General features: G+C 37.9%; 1 protein-coding gene across 2 annotated transcripts in view; it reads left to right on the top strand.

Annotated features, from left to right (window-relative positions):
• The first annotated feature begins 537 nt into the window (after window positions 1–537).
• Window positions 538–23364, top strand: part of SCN10A (sodium voltage-gated channel alpha subunit 10) — a 99360-nt gene continuing 76533 nt past the window's right edge. For both annotated transcript variants that reach the window (XM_032270683.1, XM_032270674.1), the window contains exons 1-3: window positions 538–829; window positions 2305–2432; window positions 5435–5515. In XM_032270683.1, the coding sequence (XP_032126574.1) occupies window positions 560–829; window positions 2305–2432; window positions 5435–5515 (479 nt within the window). In that variant the 5' untranslated portion in view covers window positions 538–559. The remainder of the gene's footprint in view (window positions 830–2304; window positions 2433–5434; window positions 5516–23364) is intronic.

The following is a 23364-nucleotide window of genomic DNA, read 5'->3' as shown; positions in this document are numbered from 1 at the left end:
TGATCTTGTTATGGAGAGAAGTGTTCAGCCACAGACTGAACTTGGAGGTCCCAGTGAAATTCTCCAGTAATCCTGAGTTCTCCAGTAACTTGGTGGTCTGAATGAAATTCAGACAGGGGGAGAAATGTTGACAATGCCAATAAATAAAAGGTTTGATATGAAAGTGCTGTGAGACTTAAGATAAACCAAGGTATTTGATGAATATGGGAGAGTGCCTGGAACTCAGCGGCCCTGGAAGTAAGGAGAGACGACAGCATGGCTAAATCTGGTGGTAGTGGCGGTAGGATGGTACAAAGTGGTGAAGAAACAATGACATAGAAGCACATGGGGAGCAAAGACCTAACCCTGAGGCACCTGGAGTAGGGTGGAATAAAAGCCTTCCCTGAGAGCGTTGCAGGGGAATGGGAGGGGTCAGTGTGAGCTGAGGGAGGAGCCAGGTATGAGGGTGGGAGGGAGATGGGACAGATGAGAGGGACAGGACCAGTGGGCAAACTGTCACCTCTCTGTGGTTATGTCCGCTCTTAAAGAGTACAACTACTTCCTGAAGAAGAATGAGAAGATGGAACTCCCCATTGGGTCCCTCGAAACTCACAACTTCCGTCGCTTTACTCCGGAGTCGCTGGTGGAGATAGAGAAGCAAATTGCTGCCAAGCAGGCGGCAAAGAAAACCAGAGAGAAGCACAGGGGGCAGAAGGACCAGGAGGAGAAGCTTCGGCCCCAGCTAGTCTTGAAAGCCTGCAACCAGCTGCCCAAGTTCTATGGTGAGCTCCCAGCAGAACTGATCGGGGAGCCCCTGGAGGATCTAGACCCCTTCTACAGCACACACCGGGTAAGAGCTACGGTGGGAATGTCTACTCTCAGCTCTTGGAGAGGAAGTCTCAAGCCACCCAGCCCGGGAAGTCCCCCTGAGCCCTGGGTGATGCTGCAGTCTGCTAAAGACTCCATGAACAAAACAATATCTAACTTCTTTGATGATCTCTTTGAATCTTTTACATTTATGATAGAAGCCAACTAAACCCACACCTCCAAAAGCAGGTAACTGCTGCAGAGCTTGCAGGGAAAGTTGACGGTTCCCTTGGATGAGCTCTGGCCTGGGGCCTCCAGAGGAGTTGGCTCGTTTCGCAGGTAGAGAGCAGACGTCTTGAGGTTGGGGGCGGAGTGTGGGGATGGGGACAGAAAGCAGGATGATTTAAGCCAGTGGTCCTCAACTGTGATCTTGGAACCCCTGGTGTCCCCAAAACTCTTTCAGTAGGTTTATAAAATCAAAACTATTTCCTAACAATACTTGGCTGTAATTTGTATTTTTCACACACATTCTCTTATGATCATACATTGATGAATATAAACTATCGATGGGGGATGATGTCATCACTCTAACAACTACTGGAATGTGTCCTGTATATTCCTGTGTTTTAAAATTTCCTAATTTTTTAATTTCTAATATGATATATTTACACACACATATATAATATGTATATATGTATATAAACATATATACTTATATATGCATTAATTTCTGATATGATATACATATATATGGCATAAACAAAAAGGTATAGACATAAACAAAACTTATTTGGGGTCTTCAATAAGGTTTGAGAGTAATAATCCCTGAAATCAAAAAGTTTGAGAATCACAAGTTTAAACAAGGGCTTCTTCATTACAATTATCTCACCTATATTGTATTTTAGGTGTTCTACACAGCCGAGAAATGGTGAATACATGTTTGGGAGTTAGGAGGCCAGGAATCAGCCATCTCAAATACGGCTGGCAGAGTAAATAAAAAGGCACTGGACTGTCTTTTTCCCTCCTCTCCCATGCCAAGAGCTCATATCCTCCTAGATGCTCAGAGTAAGAAAATAGGAGAGGGTTTAAGAGGCAAAGACCTAGGAGATGGAGACAGAAGGAACATTACAAAACTGGGATGGTTCTCTAGTCAGAAGAAAAATTAAATCCAATCAGAACTTCACCATCCTGCTGCTACAATTCTCCCCTGGGCATACTACATCTTACCAGCCTGAGGATCAGCTGTCTGTCCATTAAAGCACCCTCAGTATGCTCATCTTGGAGCTCATCATCCTGTCAGCTCCAAAGACCAGGATCTTGCTGAGAGGGAGAGGATATAGCTTTTAGTCCTCGGTCCTCTCTACCTCTCTGTACCTCCATTTGGCTCTCATTGACCTGTGGTTTCCAGAGCCCTTCTTGCTCATGAGCCTCAGATGATGCCACTCACGTTGAAAAACATGATTGCATAAGGAATCTTGTTTCTCATTGGAGGTCCCTTTCTGTTTTGTTTTGTTTTAGACATTTATGGTGCTGAACAAAGGGAGGACCATTTCCCGGTTTAGTGCCACTCGGGCCCTGTGGCTATTCAGTCCTTTCAACCTGATCAGAAGAACGGCCATCAAAGTGTCTGTCCACTCATATCCTTTGCACTATTGCCTCTTCCATGTGTTAGAATTAGACCTTGAGCACTGTGTCTGGTATCTGCGCTAGAGGTAGCAACAGAGCGCTTCTCCAATTGAATCCCCAAAAGACAATGAGGTCATTAGACTGAAAAAATGGTTTGTAGCTTTAATGTGTGCCATACCCCAAAGCAGTCCCAACAGAGGAAGTGTTCATGCAGCACACAGGGGGTTTGGATTCACCTCAGACTAATCTAGACACACCTGTGGATGCACAACTTGAAAAATGTCCTCTTTATGAGGGGAGGTTTGCTGATGCCCCCCGAAACATTCTCACCACCGTGTGTGGCCCACTCTCCCCACCACGTAACAGGCAGTAAGAGGGCTGCAAGCCTTCTTTGGGCAGATGAGATAGGCATGGGTTGTTATTCTGTGCCATAGCCATGTTGTGAAGTAGCTGCTTACTGGGCAAAAGAGCAGTACCTCCCAGAGGGCAGGGAAAACAGACCTTTATGGGAAGAGCACACATAGTCTCAAAGGGACCTCATTGGTCATGGGGCGCTGTTAACATCATAAGTTACTTGAAAACTACTAGCAGGTTTAAAATGTCGACAGTCCAAGGTTCATGCTGCACAAGAATGTAAAGATTAGAGACACATTGGTCAAATGCCTATTATATTAATTGTTTTAGGTAGTGTTGGAAGCTGCCTTCGGGGGATTTTGCAAGGCAAGCCAAACTAGCAGAAAAAAGAGACTTTGGTTTGGTTTCCTCTGATCTTCCCTGCTGGTCCTAATGGAAAGATCCTAATGACCTAGGATCCTTGGTCACTGGAAGGACTGGAAGTTCCTTATGATGAATTTAGCCCTGGATTCCAGGAGGTTGATGTGCAAGAATAGGCCTGCCTCAGTTGCCTGACAGATGGTAACCAGCCTCTTCTTAGAAGGCTCCAGTAAAAAAGAGCTCTATCCTGCGCCCTAACTCTGAGGCAGATTGTTGGATTTCAAGACAATTGAGCTGGTAACCTTGGCACAATCATCTATCTGCACACTCAACATGAAGCTGCATGCTTGATGAAGTTGCATTACATTTTCTCTTTTTACATTTTTTTCTTTATGGGTAACCAGTAAGAATTATATTTTCTGAGCTGAATCTTGGAATTTCAGATCGACAGAAGAATATTTAAGGACAATAGCAGTCCCCCACTTGCTAAATACTTTCTAAATGTCAACACTATCGTTGGTTCAAAAGCCTCTGAAGGAGAGATCAGCATCCCCATTTTACAGATAATGAAACTGACACACAGAGGCACTAAGTGAATTATCCAAGACCACGCAGCTAGTTAAGAAGTCCGGCCTGCATCCTACATAGAGCAGTATCTGCAGTGAGGAAGTAGGCAGTTAATGGAAAGTAATCAGGGTAATTATTCTCTCAATGTGTCATCTCTGCTTGGGTAGCTGTTGCTTTTTCAAAATACATACAATTACATGGAAATTACAAATAAAGAGAAATTGCAAACATACAAACTAGTCTTTGTGGATTCTGGTTGACACATTTGGATAGGTAAGAAACAGCTAATTAGAAATAAAATCCCTTTAAAAGAACCAAGTGACCAGTGAATATTCTCTTCATATTGAGATTTGATGAGTAAATAATTGCTTAGTAGAGTCCTAGCTGGACAGAAAAGCTGTAGAGGGGGTCTCTTACTCACAAAAGTCTGCATTTACATCTCATAAATTTGGTAACTCCAGCCCCAAAAGATGCTAGAATTCTCAGGGCCCTATTATTAATATTTCACCAAAAATATAACTCCAACCACATTTGCTTTGAGTATTTTCACAAGCAATATTATACATAAGATATATTACTTTTAAAGGTTTGTAGAACTGGAGACACAATTTTAATTTAATCCTTGGGTTAACATTTCCTCCAATGTGAGCATCTTTCTTAATGTAATTGTAAGTCAGAAGGAAAATGTGCTTTAATTAATAGAATTTTCCTTTTCAAAATAGATGTGTTCCTAAGTAACTGTAAAACCAGACACATCAAGGCATTTACAGAAAACTAAAATACATTTAAATACTTCTACTCACATTGAAATTATGAAAAACGAGTATTGTACTCTTTCTGTAGGTCAAGCTCATTTTCAAGCTTTGTTCTTCCTTGGGAAGTACTGTCAGGAGCCCAGCCATTCCTGAGAAAAATGCCCAAGCAGGAACAATTTACCTTTAGATTCCCCCCACCAATGTTTCTTCCCTTCTATTTACCCCTTCCACCTGCCTTCCTTCCAACACCGCCTTCCCGTTTTGGTCATCCCTTGGCCCATTGTCTGCTGTCAATATTCTCTGCTCTGCCTATTCAGAGTTCTCCACTGCAGCCTAATCCTCTTTGGGGTTTTCTTCCTGAGCCAGTATTTCACTTCCCTGTGTCTGCCTCCACCGTTCCTAGCAAGAAGACCATTTCCTTGGTGGAACTCATCTCATCTAAGTTATACAAGCAATCTGATGAAACTAATCCCCACCAAAGCTTGTTCCCTTCACTTATCTCCAAGTTTCTAACTTCTCTTTGTCGTTTAGAATAAAAACACATTTTCCAGATAAAATTTCAGGCCACTTTGTATAGTGAAATGAAGGGTTTGAGGCAGAAGGGCATTTTGGAAAACAGAATATGTTTCCTTCCATCTTGCTCAGAGCTTGTTCTCAGACAGCTAGAGTTCACATCTCTGCAGCATGGTTGATAGCTGCGTGACCTGAGAAAAGTTATTTAACTTTTATTTTTTGTCATCCTGTTTTCTCAGCTCCAGAATGTGGATAATAATAGCCACCTGTAGATTAGTTGTAATAGAAGCAACGTGGGCAAAGCACTCAGCCTAGCTCAGGCACTCAATAAATGTTAGTGGTTGTTATGTGACAAGATCATAAAGCTAATATTAGCTAAGAGTTATGAATGTAATCATTCAGCATCAAAGTGATCCCAGATGACATCACAGAGACTTGGTGATCTCAGCTTTTCCTTAACACAGGCCTTCCAGGTGGTTCAGCTTATTTATTACCGTCACTATTTTGGTCAATTGTGTGTGCATGACCCAAACTGAGCTTCCAGAGAAAATTGAGTGAGTAGATTTGCGATCATTGTTGTACCTCCTCTTTTTGCTTTCTTTTCTTCCTTCACTTGGCAGTCTTTGTCTTTTATTTACCCTACCAGGCCTCATGTGGATAATGCTGAATCTTATTATCTGTTTGTCTTTGTAGTAACTAGGTCTCTTCTGCGAACTTTGTTTCATAAACACACATATGATTTTCAGCTTCAAGGAGATACAGATTAGTGGTTCTCAACCTTGACTGCATATTGGAATTTTCAGGGAAAAATTTTAAATGCCTGAGTCTCGGCCCCAAAAAGTTTAATTTCTAATTTCATTAGTCTAGGATGGTCTAGGAAGATGAATCCCTTCGCCTCTGAGACACACACACACACACACACACACACACACACACACACCTGCTAGATGCACACACAAGTGTATTTCTTAGTGAAGATATGCCTTTGAGAAGGCCTACTATGAAAGAGAGACAGGAACAAAACTGAGACAGAGCTAAGAACAAATGGCTCTGAGATATCTTTACGAAATAGCTCGTAAATGAATCTGTTTAAGTTATCACGCTTCATATGCCTCAAAGTAACCTTAGTATTCTCGAGGTTGTTCCATTTCCCTAGGTTAGTAGATGAAACCTGTATAGTTTCAGAATGTGAGAACTTTCCAAAAATATCCCATATCTACACATCTGGGAGGGATGCCCCCACTCCAGCTTGGACCTAACATACCTGTGGGTATAATAATAGGTGTTTTGCAGAGGTTTCTTTTTTTCCAACTTTTTTTTTTTTGCTAACCATAACAGTAATGCATGCCACAACAAAAATATGTTCTATTTCTATTAATAGATTAAAGGAGAAGAATCACATAGTCTTCTTAATTGATGCTAAAAGTCATTTGATAAAGTTCAATTTCCATGTATGAATTTAAACTCTTAGAAATTTAGAATAGAAGGGAATTGCATCACTCTGATAAAGGGCATTCATTGTTTTAAAGCATCAAGCCTCATACTTAATTGTGAATGTGGAAAGCTTTCCCTTTGAAATCAACAGAAAAAAATAACAAAGATGTCTGTTCTTCTCAGTTCCATTTTGTAAAGGAGGACTTAGCCAGCATAATAAAGCAAGGGAGAAAAAAGTATAAGAAGAAAAAAACTACCAAAGATATAGTTTACAGATAATAAGATTGTATACATAAAATATCCAACATAACCTAGAAATAAACTGTCAGAATTAAAGAGTATAGTAAGGTAGCTGGGTACAAATTAACATACATAAATCAATTGTGTATATGCACTATCAACAAATAGAAAATAGTTTTTAAAAATACCATTGACGCTGGCATTTTAAAATGTCAAGTGTCTAGAAATAAGATTATCGAAGTATGAGTAAGATCTCTATAAGGAAAATTATGATAAGTATTGTGTAAATTTTTTTAAAAACCAAATCAGTGGGGAGACATGTTCTCAGATTCAAAGTCTCAGTATTGTAAAGACTCCCCAAAATGACTAATGAGTTTAATGTGATCCTCAAATCAATATTTCAACAGGCTTTTTTTGGTATTACCTGACAAACTTTAAACTTTAAATTTTCTCCCTCAAAAGTTTACGTAAAATTTTAAAGAGCAAATTAAAGCCAAGAAACTTTTGATGAAGAAATACAAGGTGGGAGAACATTCTACTGGATGTCAAGATTTACTATGAAGCTCTAATTGAAGCAGTGCACCTTTGGTGTAAGACTGGTCAGAACAATGTAACAGAATAGACAGTCCATAAACAGACTAACACATATATAAACATATAATGTGTGAAAAGGTGGTACCCTGTTCTAGGAAAAATGCGGCCTTCAGTAAATGATGCTGAAAAATTAGGAATCCCACTGGAAAAACTACATTAAACATCCAACTTTGCACCACACACGAGAATTGATTCTAGGTAGATCAACACCTCATTTCCTTTGTAAACTACAAATATATAAAGCTCTTAAAAGAAAAAAAAAAAAGAGGAATGTCTTTATGACTTCCAATTAGGGAAAACTTTATTACATATGACACAATAAGCACTAACTATGGAGGAAAAAACTGATATGATTTAGTATACTACAATTAAGAATGTTCATCAGAAGACAACTTTAAGGGAGTGAAAAAGCAAGTGCTTATACTCAGAGTAATGAACTCCCACAAATCAATTAGAAAAATGTCAGAACAACCACTTGCAAAATCGCACAAAATTTGAATAGGCACTTTACAAAAGTGGAAATCCCAAAGGCCATAAACATATGATAGTATTCTTAACCTTTTTTTAAAATCAAAGAGATGCAAATTAAAATCAGAATGAGAGATTATTACACATTCTTCACAAGAGAAACATTTTTTAAAGTGTCACATACCAAGTATTGGGAACATGGAGCAACAGAAACTCACACACTGCTGGTGGGAGTATAAATTTGGGCGACCTCTTTGGAAATCAATGGGCATTATCCAGTAAAGGTGAAGGCACACGTATACTGTATCCTTGTATTGTACTCTTAAGTACCCATGCTCAACAGAAATATGTGCATGTGGCCACCATTGCATAAATGACCATTGCATAAAATGCAGAACATTGACAAATATAAATCAGAAGATGGTAACTAGGTAGAGAAATCACAAAATCATGAAATTATATTTAATATAGCTGAGATCATATAGAATGTACAATGTCTGTGCTTCTGGGCTTTTAATGCAAAACTTTTGTTTTTCAAAATGAGTTATTTGGGAGTTATTTGAAGATTTTGGTTAAATATGGAAAATAGAATGCATGTGTTTTACCTCACCCTCTCAAAATGCCAACAGAATGACAGCATGGGGAAAGGAACCGTATAAATATACAAGAACAAAGAGAAAGAGAATGGAAAACACAGAGGACAAAAGATGTCAAAACAATTGGAAGACCAAAAGTGGGTGGAGAAGTGGTAAATCACTTAGCAGACCAGGGCTTGTTAAACCACAGGACCTCCAGAGGAGGATAAAAATGAGAATAAAAGCATTTTACCCTCTACCATCCCCAGAGGCCCTACAAATGTTGACATGATACAAATAGCAAGAAATGGAAGCAGAAAGAGGAAAGAATGTGGGAGCCAAGTATGTTCACTTATTCCTGCTTCTATAATAACAAGAAGTTAAAGAATATTATTTAAAGTTGATAAAAAAAATGGACAAAATGATTATATTCAACAGTACAAAGATAAGCACAAAAAGATATTATTAAATAAGTCAGATGATGGATGAAACAGTGAGGAATGGAAAGAGAATTACCAAACTGAAATGAGAGATTTTGTTTAAAGAAATAGCACACTAAGCACAATGCATTACATGGTTTTAATTATAATAATAAATTTATAATAGTTTTCGCTTATAAAGGAAACAACTAGGATAAAGATACAAACTCTTTAGTGATCTGTATATTTGCAACAAATAATAAGACAAACTCTAAATATTGGAAAATTGTACATCAAAAAACAAAAAGCAAACAAGACACACCGAATAATAAAATGATACAAAAGTAATTGGGGTTTCAGACCATGAATATTAAGTCATTGTAACTGGGCTCCAACACATCTTTATTAATCAAAGTAGGAACCATTACAATCAACATTGTTGCCAATGCGAAATGAGTTTGTTTATTCCTGTAACATAAAAATCCGTGTAGGCCAGGCGCAGTGGCTCATGCCTGTAATCACAGCACTTTGGGAGGCTGAGGCAGGCAGATCACGAGGTCAGGAGTTCGAGGAGACAAGCCTGGCCAAAATAGGGAGACCTCATCTCTCCCAAAAATACAAAAAATTAGCCAGGTGTGGTGGCATGTGCCTGTAATCCCAGCTACTTGGGAGGCTGAGGCAGGAGAATCATATGAACCGGGGAGGTGGAGGCTGCAATGAGCTGAGATCGTGCCATTGCACTCTAGCCTGTGCGACAGTGTGAGACTTGGTCTAAAAAAAAAAAAAAAAAAAAAAAAAAAAATCCATACTTCAGGATTCACCAAACTCTTGGGAAGCATTTTCTCTATCCCGCTGGTGGTGGAAGTGTTTTACCTGCAAAAAGTTGTGGAGATGCTTGAAGAAGTGATAGTCAGTTGTTGAGAGGTCAGGTGAATATGGCAGATGAGGCTAAACTTCATAGCCCAATCCGTTCAATTTGTGAAGTGCTGGTTGTGCGACGTGCAGTCTGTTGTGGAGAGTCAGAACTGGGCCCTTTCTGTTCACCAATGCCAGCTGCAGGTGTTGCAGTTTTCCCTGCATCTCATCAGTTTGCTGAGCAAACTTCTCAGATGCTGTAGTGGGTCAGACGGGCAGCAGACCACCCCACAGTGACCATGACTGCTTTTTTTGATGCAAGCTGGGCTTTGGGAAGTGCTTTGGAGCTTCTTCTCAGTCCAACCACCAGGCTGGTCATTGCCAGTCGTCCTGTAAAATCCACTTTTCATCGCACATCCCAATCTGATCAATAAATAGTTTGTTTACAGAATAAGAGAAGATGGCACTTCAAAATGACGATTTTTTAAAAATTTTCCCTTAGCTCATGAGGCATCCACTTATGGAGTTGTTTTTTTTTTTTTTTTTTTTTTGCGTCTTTCAAATTTGCTTCAAATGCCAAACGGCCATAGAATAGTCAACGTTGTGTTCTTCGGCAACTTCTTGTATAGTTGTAAGAGGATCAACTTCGATGATTGCTCTCAACTATTTACTGTCAACTTCAGAAGACCAGCCCCTACTCTCCTCGTCTTCAAGGCTCTCATCCCCTTTGCAAAACTTCTTGAACCACCACTGCCCTGTGCCCTCGTTAGCATTCCTGGGCCAAATGCGTTGATGATGTTGTGAGTTGTCTCTGCTGCTTTACAACCCATTTTGAACTTGAATAAGAAAATATACAGGAACTCTTTGTATTATCTTTATAACTTTTTGTAAGTTAAAAACTATTCTAAAATACAAAGTATATTTGAAACAAGTATTCTGGATAATATGAATCTGCTTTGCTGTGCCATACTGTCCAAAGATCCTCTTGCTAATAAACAATAATCTTAGGTCAAAAAGGTAAAGCACATCCATTTCTCTACTATTCACACTTAGGTAATTTGTGCTCCCAGAAACTATGGACAGATAAATCTCAAAACACAACTGCATATGGTCAGTATGCAGCACAAAGTTTTTAATGAAGAGGAGTAAATGAAAAAGGATGAATAAAATGAAATGGTAACAATCATGTTGATTTATAGGCTGATGAACAATGGTCGGCTTTATAGCTTTGTTTTTGTCATCCTAATATCTACTCTATTTACTATAAAATACAATAACTAGATGCAGGGTCCTTACTTTTATTTTCTCTGTCAATCTCGTATCCATTATGGCTCAATAAATCAAGGTTTTATTTGTATAAAAAAAAAAAGAAAAGAAAATCGCTCCAATTTGCTTTTTGTCTAACATCATTTCCATAGTCTAAAATGAATATAAAATAAACAGCAAGTAATAAGCCATTAGCAAAAAAATACAGTGAGAAGTGTGCATTAAAATGATGTATAACATAGCCACATTTATTTAAGACTGTATTCCAATATCAAATGGCAAATTTCAACAATGCAAAAACCACAATTACTTTTGTACCAACCTGATATTTTTTAAACTACTAAATACATCATATAAAATAATAGAAACAAACTAAGACTAAGCAAATCCAATAAATATAAATGGATTTGACTCACCTATTTTTGAAAATTCCTATTACACTATAAAGCAATATCCAACTCTGTGTTCAATAAAAAAGATACTCCTCACAGTGACACAGAAAGACTGAAATTATAGAATTTGAAAGATATAAGCAAAGGCAAACAAGAAAAGCAGAAGCTATGATCTTAATATTAGAGAAAGTGGAATTTAGGTCCAAAAGCATGAAATAGAACAAAAATGGCATTTTGTAATGCTATTACAGACATATTAATATTAAAGACATACAGTAATCTATATCTTTATAACAAATAATATGGCAACAATATTTATAAATCAGAAATTGTTAGAGTGGGAGGGTAAATAAAAACATTGTAGGAATAGAAAATTTTAATTAATTTATTTTAGCCAATACTTGTAACAGATTAAATGTATTAAAAAATAAAAAGTATGTATAGATGACCTAGTAATATAATTAATATAATATAGCTGATTAATATAGAGCAAACTACCTTCCCTGACAACAGAAAATAAACCTCCTTTTCAAAAAACCAAACAAATCAAACCAAATATTAAGCCATGACAAAGAAACTCAATAATCTCCAAAAAGTAGAAATAACATAGAAAACATTCTCTGATCACATTGCAATAAAGTTAAAAATAATAACCAAATTTAATAAAATGAGAGGACTTTCCACTCAATAATTTTTTTTAAAATCTCTCTAAAAGAACTCTTGGACAGAAGACAAACTACAAACTAAAATTATACAATTTCTAGGAAAGAAAAGATGAAAAACAGTTTAATCAGAGCCTAGAGAGTGCAGTTAAAGACATACATATTTAGGGATTAATTCACAGCATTGAAGCATAAAATATATCAGTAAAAACTGGAAAGAAATTATTTAAAGACCTAACATAAAACTAGAAAAAGAATAATAAAATTAATGAAAGAAAAAAGAAAGAAGAAATTAATAGTTATAAAAAAGCAATAATTTAGAAAATAGCAAAACAGTAGATAAATTAGAAAATAAAAAACCAGTAGATCTAATAAACCCAAAAGCTGTTGTAAAAATATGCACAAGACCTTTATACCGAAAAATGATAAAGCATCTTTGAGAGAAATTTTAAAGTACCTAAATTAATTAAAGGATGTCTTATGTGAATAGATTAGAAGATTCACTATTGTTAAAGTGTCAGTGCTGCCCAAATTAGTCTATAAATTCAATGTCATCCCCTAAAAATTCCAGCAGCAGCTGTTTTGTAGAAATTAGCTGAACAGATTTCATTTGCATGGATGAAGCAAAATTTATTTAACTATTGTCCTATTGATAGACATTCATGTTTATCATAATTAACATAATCCTCATATTTTGCCACCACCTATTAATTTTTTGGTGAATATCCTTACACATGTCTCTTTGTACACATAATATGTGTAAAATTAAGGGATGAATTTCTAGAAGTAGACTTGCCAGGTCAAAAGGGTGTACATTTTAATTTTTGAGATATTGCCAAATCGTCTTCCAAAGTTGGATCCATTTCCACTCCCACTAATTTTCAAATCCATTCTTTATAAGAGTTTGCATTAACTGAATTGTTGACATAATTCCCTTTATATGCACACTATGAAAAATATAATACATACAAATCTACCTATATGGTTGTGATCCTGGGAATTTGTGTGACAGGTATTAGATGATGTTCAGCATTCTTGGCCTTGTGGAAATGATCAGACTAGATTTTCTTTTTGAAATGCAAATTGATAACAGCCATCAGTTGTTTCCTATGTTGCTGAGAGCCCAGAGGAAGAGAATAAATGTCCTTGGGATAGACTGGGGCTCCTAATATCATGCTGTATATTTTTGAAAAAAACACATTAAATTTTAGCCAGTGAGGAATAAGAAACCAATCTCATTACCATGTTCTTAATACAATCTTTTTCCTTATCTTCCCTCCCTTCCACTATTCCTTGCTAAAAATTTGCACGATTACCTGCTGATATGGAGCTCTATGTCTTTCTGTTTGCCTGCCTATCTGTCTGCTTGTGGGAAGATAAAAATATATCTTCCGTTCTCTAATCCCCTCTTTTGCTCAGGAAGAAACTAGGGGTTATTCCTCAGATTGGACACCAGAAGGTGAAGAGAACAGGAGTCAAAAATTGTTAAGAAGGACAAGACCAGAACTTTCCTACTCTCCCCATGCCCTGGTTTCATATAATCATTGAAGGGGCTCTTTGATGACCCTAGGACACCCACCACTAACCATATCAATATTCTAAAAAAAATCTTTGATGACTTATAGCAATTTGGTTGTAGGGAAGATACATGTTTTATCACCTGGAAAAGAACATGTGAAATGAAGCTGAATCTACTGCAAACAAGAAAGTGGGTGTTTGGCACTGCATGCAAAAAGTATTGATTTATAGCTTTTTAAATTTATGTAACTGTTATCATGTTGTATGTGTGCTTTATCTGATGTTTTAAAAATTATGTTTTTGAGATTTGTCCAAATGGATACATGTAGACCTAATTCATTCATTTTTTAATTGCCATATAGCATTCCATAAAGATATTATCCTGTGTTTTCTCCTCAAAGTCACAGTTTTTCTTTCTACATTTAGGAGTTTCAACCTCCGAGAATTTATTTTTGTACGTGTGTGGTATGAGATAGTCTTCCAATATTTTTCCATATGGATTTTTTCAGCATTATTTTCAATATGTCATTTCCCAAGTGGTTCCTACCACTGCTTCTGCCATGCACCAGATCCTCATGTCTACTTGAATCTGTTTTTTCCAGTAATATCATTGTCACATCTTGAGTCAACGCCACATGGACTTGAATGCTCTATAGTAAGACTTAACCTGCTCGACTTGCATGCCCCTCCTTATTTGTCTTCTTTTTTTTTTTGAGATGGAGTTTCGCTCATGTTACCCAGGCTGGAGTGCAATGGCACGATCTCGGCTCACCGCAACCTCCGCCTCCTGGGTTCAGGCAATTCTCCTGCCTCAGCCTCCCGAGTAGCTGGGATTACAGGCTGCACCACCAAGCCCAGCTAATTTTTCGTATTTTTAGTAGACACGGGGTTTCACCATGTTGACCAGGATGGCCTCAATCTCTTGACCTTGTGATCCACCAGCTTCAGCCTCCCAAAGTGCTGGGATTACAGGCATGAGCCACCGTTATTTGTCTTCTTGAAAACTATTTTGGTTCTTCTTGTTTCTTTACTTTTCCATATCAGTTTAAGGGTCATATTCTCTAGCTCTTTTCTTCCAACTCTGTGAAAGCTTTGTTTGGTAATGCACTGACTTTATCACCAGAGGAAGAATCACCACATTTACAGTATGAAGACTTCCCACACATCAGCATGGCAGATCTTTTAATTTACACAGGTCTTCTTTAATATTTTTCGACAGCATTTTATAATGTCTTTTTCCTAGGTACGTTGGAATTTTGGTTGCCCTGTTGAATACTTATTATTGCTAAAATACCTTAATATTATTAATTTCTACATATTGATTTTGCATCCAGCAACACTGCTGAGCTCCTTAAATTTTTCTGTAGATTCCCTTGGACTTTCTACTCAAACTGTTATATTACCTGCAAATAATGACAAGTTTGTTTCGTCCTTTATGATTCTTCTACCACCTGTTTATTTTTTCTGTCTTATTGAATCAGCCAGGACCTTCAGCATGATGCTGATTCAAAACTATAACAATGAGCATGTTTATTTTGCTCTTGATTTTAAAGTGTGTGCTTCTAATGTTTCACCATTATGCTGTTTATGAGAGTCTCATAATTATTCTATATCAAGTTATGGAAATTTTTTCCATTTCTTGTTTGTTGAGACTTTCATCATGAATGGGTTTGGCTTCTATCAGTATTTCCATATTTACTAAGGTTATCATATCTTCTTTTATCTGCTAATATAAGCTGCTATATTAACTAGACTACTATATTAACTAGATTTGCTAGTCTATTTTCAATGGCTCCAGTTGATCATTTTACTGGATTCAATTTGCCGTATTTCATTTTACCTATTTTGCTAAATGAGCCTGGCCTACACTCTTCTTTCATAAACTGTCCCTTTGGGATGTTCCAGCTCTCCTTCTGAATTGTCCCTGGGAACTCCAACTTATTCTTACTTTGTTTAGCAGAGCAATTCATCTCTTTCCATCTCCTGCAATGTTTCTCAACAAGTGATCTAAGGATCTCTATGCACATATAATTTTAAAATCTAACATATAAGGTTATGATTTTCATAGAATTTCTAACTTTTTATGTTTTTAAAAACAGAGCATGTGCTTCAAAAGCCGATTTCATTCATACTGGTTAACATGGAGTTAATCATAGGTAGTTTATCTTTACTCATGTATTTTATTGTCACCTGACAGTTGTTTACGCTTGTCAGACTTGCATTTGCCATTGTCATTGTGTCCTTGCATAATATCACAATTCAAAAAAAATGAGTCATCACTTCGAAAGTGGTTTTCTGAAGCATAACAATAATGACAAAAATAGAAATATAAATCCTACAATGTGAAATAAGGTCACAATATTAGTAATGAATGGCCTCCATTATAAAAATAGAAAGCGTGAATCTGTCATGAGACAAGTGGATAATGGATGTGGATAATCTCCCTAAAACAGACAAAAATATATAAGATGACAATGAAGAATCACAATTGAATTTTTTGGACCAATGATCGTTTGTCCTAGTCTCCAGTTTATTATCTGTTAATATTTTTGTCAAGTAATGATATAAAGCTATTAAAACTTCCATATTATTTTCCAGTAAAGCTTATCAACCCCACTTTTAAGCCAATCGACTGTCTCTAGTACAAGCACAAAATAAGGCTTTCCATTACAGAACTGTGAAAATTTTATGTTAAAAGTTGAGAAGACCACAAAGCTATAGTTATCATTCATCCTCATATTAAAAACAAGCACAACTGCACTCTTGCTGGTAAGATACAAAACCAGCTTCCAAACCAATTACAAACACTGTAGTTGGAAAAGAAACAAGAAAAACAATTGGTATAATTCCTTAATTAGAAGTATCACATTCCTTATAATGTAACTGACATTTAAAGTCAATGATTGTTATATACATGAATAGACATTTTATTTTGTAGTTGGGCAAAACTATGAATAAATAAGTTGTCAGCATATGTTCACTATATATGTGGGAAAGACTTGGTGACATTTTGTTCTATTTATCTGAAGCTAATTTTAAAAGGAAAGATTTCTGGTTTAATTAAAAATTAGTTTTAACCTAGAAAACAGACTTTAAAAGGTATGTTGGCTTATGTACCAATGTTTGTAGCAGCATTACTCACAATAGCCAAATGTCCATCAACAGATGAGTGGATAAGAACATGTAGTATATACATAAACAATGGAATATCATTCCGTTTTAAAAATGAATGAGATCCGATACACACCACAACACTGATGAAGCATTGTGCTAAGTAAAATCACCCAAACGCAAAAGAACAAATGTTGTGCTATTCCATCTTTAGAAGGTAGCTAGAATAGGCAAATTCATGGAGACAGAAAGTAGAATGGAGGTTGCCAGAGAGGGGGAATGCGGAGTCATTGTTTAATGGGTACATTTCTGTTTAGGATTATAAAAAGTTTGTAGACAGATAGTTGTGATGGTTCCACAACAGTGAATATACTTAACGCTACTAAATTGTGTACTTAAAAATGGTGAAAATGGTAAATTTTATGTTTTGTATATTATGCATATTTTACCAAAACTTTTTAAAAGAGGAAAGGTGTTAAATTGCCATTGAAGAATCTCCAGCCACATGGTCAGCAAGGAAAGGTATCACTATTCAGATAGAAGATGTTGCTTCCAAATCCCAGTGCTAGTGCATACCTTATTCACAGCACGCAGCTGGGGGTCCATAACATGCCTCCAGATTCTGATTTGCTGTTGAGGCACGCAGTGGAAATTGTGAATACAAGCTGATGTGGCCACTTAGTGTACATCTCCTCTGCTACTGGGCTGAAATGAAAAGTGAGTAAGAGAGACTGCTCTCCCACACTGAATTGCATTGGCTGGCAAACAGGAAAGGCTTACAGAGTTTTTTGTTGTTTTTTTTTATTTTATTTTATTTTATTTTATTTTACTTTAGGTGCTGGGGTACATGTGCAGGTCATGCAGGGTTGTTGCATAGGTGCATAATATATCCGGCATTTCTCCCCATGTTATACCTCCCCAACCTTCTCACTCCCCACTGTCCCTCCCCAACACCCCCCCAACTGTCCCCAGTGTGTGATGCTCCTCTCCCTGAGTTCACGTGTTCTCCTTGTTCAACACCCACCTACGAGTGAGAACATGTGGTGTTTGGTTTTCTGTTCTTGTGTCAATTTGCTCAGAATGATGATTTCCAGATTAATCCAAGTCCCTACAAAGGACACGAACTCATAGTTTTTTATGGATGCATAGTATTCCATGGTGTATATGTGCCACATTTTCTTTGTCCAGTCTATCATTGATGAGCATTTGGGCTGGTTCCAGTTTTTTGCTATTGTAAACAGGGCTGCAATGAACATACTTGTGCATGTGTCTTTATAGTAGAACGATTTATAGTTCTTTGGGTATATACCCAGTAATGCGATTGCTGGGTCAATTGGAATTTTTATTTCCAGACCCTTGAGAAATCGCCACACTGTCTTCCACAATGGTTGAACTAATTTACACTCCCACCAACTGTGTAATAGTGTTCCTATTTCTCCACATCCTCTCCAGCATCTGTTGTCTCCAGATTTTTTAATGAACACCATTCTAACTGGCATGAGATGGTATCTTAATGTGGTTTTGAATTGCATTTCTCCAATGAACAGTGATGATGAGCATTTTTTCATATGTTTGTTGGCTTCATATATGTCTTCTTTTGAAAAATGTCTGTTCATATCCTTCACCCACTTTTGAATGAGGTTGTTTGTTTTTTTCTTGTATATCTGTTTTAGTTCTTTGTAGACTCTGGATATTAGCCCTTTGTCAGATGGGTAGACTGCAAAAAATTTTTCCCATTCTGTTGGTTGCTGGTTTGCTCTAATGATGGTTTCCTTTGCAGTACAGAAGCTCTGAATTTTAATTAGATCCCATTTGTCTATTTTGGCTTTTGTTGCCATTGCTTTTAGTCATTAAGTGTTTTAGTCATGAAATCCTTGCCTATGCCTATGTCCTGGATGGTTTTGCCTACATTTTCTTCTACTATTTTTATGGTGTTAGGTTTTATATTTAAATATTTAATCCATCTGGAGTTAATTTTAGTGTAAGGTGACAGGAAGGGGTCCAGTTTCTGCTTTCTGCACATTGCTAGCCAGTTTTCCCAACACCACTTATTAAAACATGGAGTCCTTTCCCCATTGCTTATTTTTGTCAGGTTTGTCAAAGATCAGATGGTTGTAAGTATGTGGCATTGCTTCTGAGGCCTCTGTTCTGTTCCACTGGTCTATGTCTCTGTTTTGGTACTAGTACCATGCTGTTTTGATTACTGTAGCCTTGTAGTATAGTTTGAAGTCTGGCAGTGTGATGCCTCCAGCTTTGTTCTTTTTGCTTAGGATTGTCTTGGCTATGCGGGCTCTCTTGTGATTCCATATGAAGTTTAAAGTGATTTTTTCCTGTTCTGTGAAGAAGGTCATTAGTAGCTTGATGGGGATAGCATTGAATCTATAAATTACTTTGGGCAGTATGGCCATTTTCACAATATTGATTCTTCCTAACATGAGCATGGAATGTTTTTCCATCTCTTTGTGTCCTGTCTTATTTCATTGAGCAGTGGTTTGTAGTTCTCCTTGAAAAGGTCCTTTACATCCTTTGTTAGTTGTATTCCTAGGTATTTTATTCTCTTTGTAGCAATTGTGAATTGCAGTTCGTTCTTGATTTGGTTCTCTGTCTGTTATTGGTATATAGAAATGCTTGTGATTTCTGCACATTGATTTTGTATCCTGGGGCTTTGCTGAAGTTGCTTATCAGTTTGAGAAGATTTTGGGCTGAGACGATGTGTCCTCTAAATATACAATCATGTCATCTGCAAATAGAGACAGCTTGACTTCCTCCCTTCCTAATTGAATAAACTTTATTTCTTTTTCTTGCCTGATTGCTCTGGCTAGAACTTCCAATACTATATTGAATAGGAGTGGTGAAAGAGGGCATCCTTTTCTAGTGTCAGATTTCAAAGGGAATGATTCCAGTTTTTGCCCATTCCATATGATATTGGCTATTGGTTTGTCATAAATAGCTTTTATTATTTTGAGATACGTTCCGTCAATATCTAGTTTATTGAGGGTTTTTAGCATAAAGGGCTGTTGAATTGTCAAAGGCCTTCTCTGCATCAGTTGAGATCATCATGTGTTTTTTGTCTTTGGTTCCATTTATGTGATGGATTACGTTTATGGACTTGCATATGTTGAACCAGGCTTGCATCCCCGGGATGAAGCCTACTTGACAGTGATGAATAAGCTTTTTGATGTGCTGTTGCTTTCGGTTTGCCAGCATTTTATTGAAGATTTTTGCGTCAATGTTCATCATGTATGTTGGCCTGAAGTTTTCTTTTTTAGTTGAGTCTCTGCCAGGCTTGGTATCAGGATGATGTAGGTCTCATAAAATGAATTAGAGAGGATTCCCTCTTTTTGTATTGTTTTATATAGCTTCAGAAGGAATGGGACCAGCTCCTCTTTGTACGTCTGGTAGAATTCGTCTGTGAACCCATCTGGACCTGGACTTTTTTGGTTGTTAGGCTATTGATTGCTGCCTCTACTTCAGCCCTTGTTTTTGGTCTATTCAGGGTTTCAACTTCCTCCTGGTTTAGTCTTGGTAGAGTACAAGTGTCCAGGAATTTATCCATTTCTTCCTGGTTTACTGGTTTGTGTACATAGAACTGTTTGTAGTAATCTCTGATGATAGTTGGTATTTCTGTGTGATCAGTGGTGACATCCCCTTATCTTTTTTTATTGAATCTATTTGATTTTTCTCTCTTTTCTTTTTATTAGTCTGGCTAGCGGTCTGTCTATTTTGTTGATCTTTTCAAAAAACCAGCTCCTAGATTTATCGATTTTTTGAAGAGTTTTTTGTGTTTCTATCTCCTTCAGTTCAGCTCTGATCTTAGTTATTTCTTGTCTTCTGCTAGCTTTTGAGTTTTTTTGATCGTCCTCCTCTAGCTCTTTCCATTTTGATGATAGGGTGTCAATCTTATATCTTTCCTTGTTTCTCATGTGGGCATTTATTGCTATAAATTTCCCTCTCAACACTACTTTAAATGTGTCCCAGAGATTCTGGTAGGTTGTGTCTTCATTCTGATTGGTTTTGAAAAGCATCTTTATTTCTGCCTTCATTTCACTGTTTATCCAGTCGACACTCAGAAGCAAGTTGTTCAGTCTCCATATGGTTGTGTGGGTTTGAGTGTGTTTCTTAATCCTGAGTTCTAATCTGATTGCACTATGGTCTGATAGACTGTTTGTTATGATTTCCGTTCTTTTGCATTTGCTGAGGGGTGACCTCTTTCCAATGACATGGTCAATTTTAGAGTGAGTGCGATGTGGTGCTGAGAAAAATGTATATTCTGTGGATTTTGGGTGTATTGTTGTGTATATGTCTCTTAGGTCCTCTTGGTCCAGCTCTGCATTCAAGTCCTGGATGTACTTGTTAATTTTCTGTCTCATTGATCTGTCTAATATTGACAGTGGAGTTTCGTTGAAGTCTCCCACTATTATTGTGTGGTAGTCTAAATCTCATTTTAGGTCGTTAAGAACTTGCTTTATGTATCTGGGTGCGCCTGTGTTGGGTGCGTATATATTTAGGATAGTTAGCTCTTCTTGTTGGATTGATCCTTTTACCATTATGTAGTGTCCTTCTTTGCCTCTTTTGATCTTTGTTGGTTTGAAGTCCATTTTATCAGAGACTAGGATTGCAACCCCTGCTTTTTTTTGTTCTCCATTAGCTTGGTAAATCTTCTTCCATCCCTTTATTTTGAGTCTATGTGTGTCTTTGTATGTGAGATGGGTTTCCTGAATATAGCACACCAATGGGTCTTGACTTTTTATCCAGTTTGTCAGTCTGTGTCTTTTGATTGGGGTATTTAGACTGTTTATATTCAATGTTAATATTGTTATGTGTGAATTTGATCCTGCCATTTTGTTACTGGCTGGTTTTCTTGCCCATTAGCCATCTCATTTTCTTCATTGCATTTTTGGTCTCTGCCATTTGGTGTGCTTTGGCAGTGGCTGGTACTTGTTCCTTTCCGTGCTTAGTGTTTCTCTCGGGAGCTCTTGTAGGGCAGGTCTGGTGATAACGAAATCTCTCAGTAATTGCTTGTCCCTAAAGGATTTTATTTCTCCTTCACTTATGAAGCTTAGTTTGACTGGATATGTGATTTTGGGTTGAAGTTCTTTTCTTCAAGGATGTCGATTATCGGCCCCCACTCTCTTCTGGCTTGTAGGGTTTCTGCCGAGAGACCCGCTGTGAGCCTGATTGGCTTCCCTCTGTGGATGACCTGACCTTTCTCCCTGGCTGCCCTTAGTATTTTTTCCTTCATTTCAATCCTGGTGAATCTGATGATTATCCTTGGGGTTGCTCTTCTTGAGGAATATCTTTGTGGAGTTCTGTGTATTTATTCTATTTGAATGTTGGACTGCCTTGCTAGGCTTGGGAAGTTCTTCTGGATAATATCCTGGAGCATTTTTGCCAGCTTGGATTCATTCTCCCCATCATATTCAGGTACACTGATCAAGCGTAGAAAAGGTCTTTTCACATAATCCCATATTTCTTGGAGGCTTTGTTTGTTTCTTTTCACTCTTTTTCTCTTGTCTTGCCTTCTCTTCTTATTTCATTGAGTTGGTCTTCAATCTCTGAAATCCTTTCTTCTGCTTGATCAATTCGGCTATTAAAACTTGTGTTTGCTTCACATAGTTCTTGTGCTGTGTTTTTCAACTCCATCAAGTTGTTTATGTTCTTCTCTAAGCTGGTTATTCTAGTTAGCATTTCGTCTAACCTTTTTTCAAGGTTTTTGGTTTCTTTGCATTGTGTTAGAACATGTTCCTTTAGTTCAGAAAAGTTTATTATCCACCTTCTGAAACCTGTTTCTATCATTCATCACATTCTTTCTCAGTCATGTTGTGTTCCCGTGTTGTAATCCCTTGAAGGAGAAGAGGTCTTCTGGTCTTTGATGGTTTCATCGTTTTTATGCTGGGTTTTTCCCATCTTTGTGGATTTTCCTGGCTGTGAACTCAGGGAGCTGCTTGATGAGGTCGCTTGTCTGCCTGTCTAGGCACTACTTGGTTTTTATGGACTCCTTCAGGTTGCTAGGTAAGCTTCCTGAGTCTTTTTTGTTTATACTGGGAGATTAAGCCCGCCTCTTCTGCTGACCTGGAAGTGCTGCTGGGTCGTCAAGGGCAATGTCCTAGGCTTCATGCTACCTAGGTTTCATGTGTTTTTTCTTAAAACCTGAGGCCTAGTCCCACTCCTTTAATTGTGGGCTATGTCCTTCCTCCACAGGGCTGGATCATTCAGGGTTCAGCTCAGACTGTGGCACTGGCTGCGCAACCCACTAGAGTTAGTGCGTCAGCCCTCTGGGGTTTGTGGGGGAGGGTAGGGACCCGCCCAGCCACACTGGCTCTCTCTCAGTTTTCAGCTCCCTCTCTTCGGTCATGGGGGAGGGGTCCACCCAGCTGCTCCATCTGTCCTCCCACCTTCAGCTCCCTCTTTCTCTGGTCAGGGGGAGGGGGCGATAGCTCATCCACAGGCTGTCCCGGCTGGCTTATGGGCTTGCTTAGATCTGTGTGCCAATCCAGGACACCGTCCTGGATTCTGTGTATTGCTGAGGCTTTGGGGGAAGCGCGATATCTGGACCAGAGTGCCAGAGGGGGAGTCTCCGACTCACCAGTCAGATGCACTTTCTGGGTGAGGTGGCACCCCTCCCTGCCGTGCCTGGGCTTTGCTCACCATCAGACCAAACCGGTTGAAATGCACCTGGTACCTCGGTTGGAGCTAGGAGATCTCTGGATTTCTGCATCTCTCTCACTGGGTGTTGTACACCAGAGTCGTGTCTATTCAGCCATCTTGACTCCCCACACAGATTTTTAAAAATAAGGAATGAAATTTTTTAAATTACCATTTTTGTGAATACAAGTTGGGTATCTCAGAGATCCATTCAGAATTTGAAT

This window comes from Sapajus apella, unplaced genomic scaffold (assembly GCF_009761245.1).
Source record: "Sapajus apella isolate SASKATOON/1434 unplaced genomic scaffold, GSC_monkey_1.0 scaffold4, whole genome shotgun sequence".
Lineage (NCBI taxonomy): Eukaryota > Metazoa > Chordata > Mammalia > Primates > Cebidae > Sapajus > Sapajus apella.
Note: the sequence above shows the minus strand (reverse complement) of the source record. Positions and strands in the feature narration are given on the sequence as shown.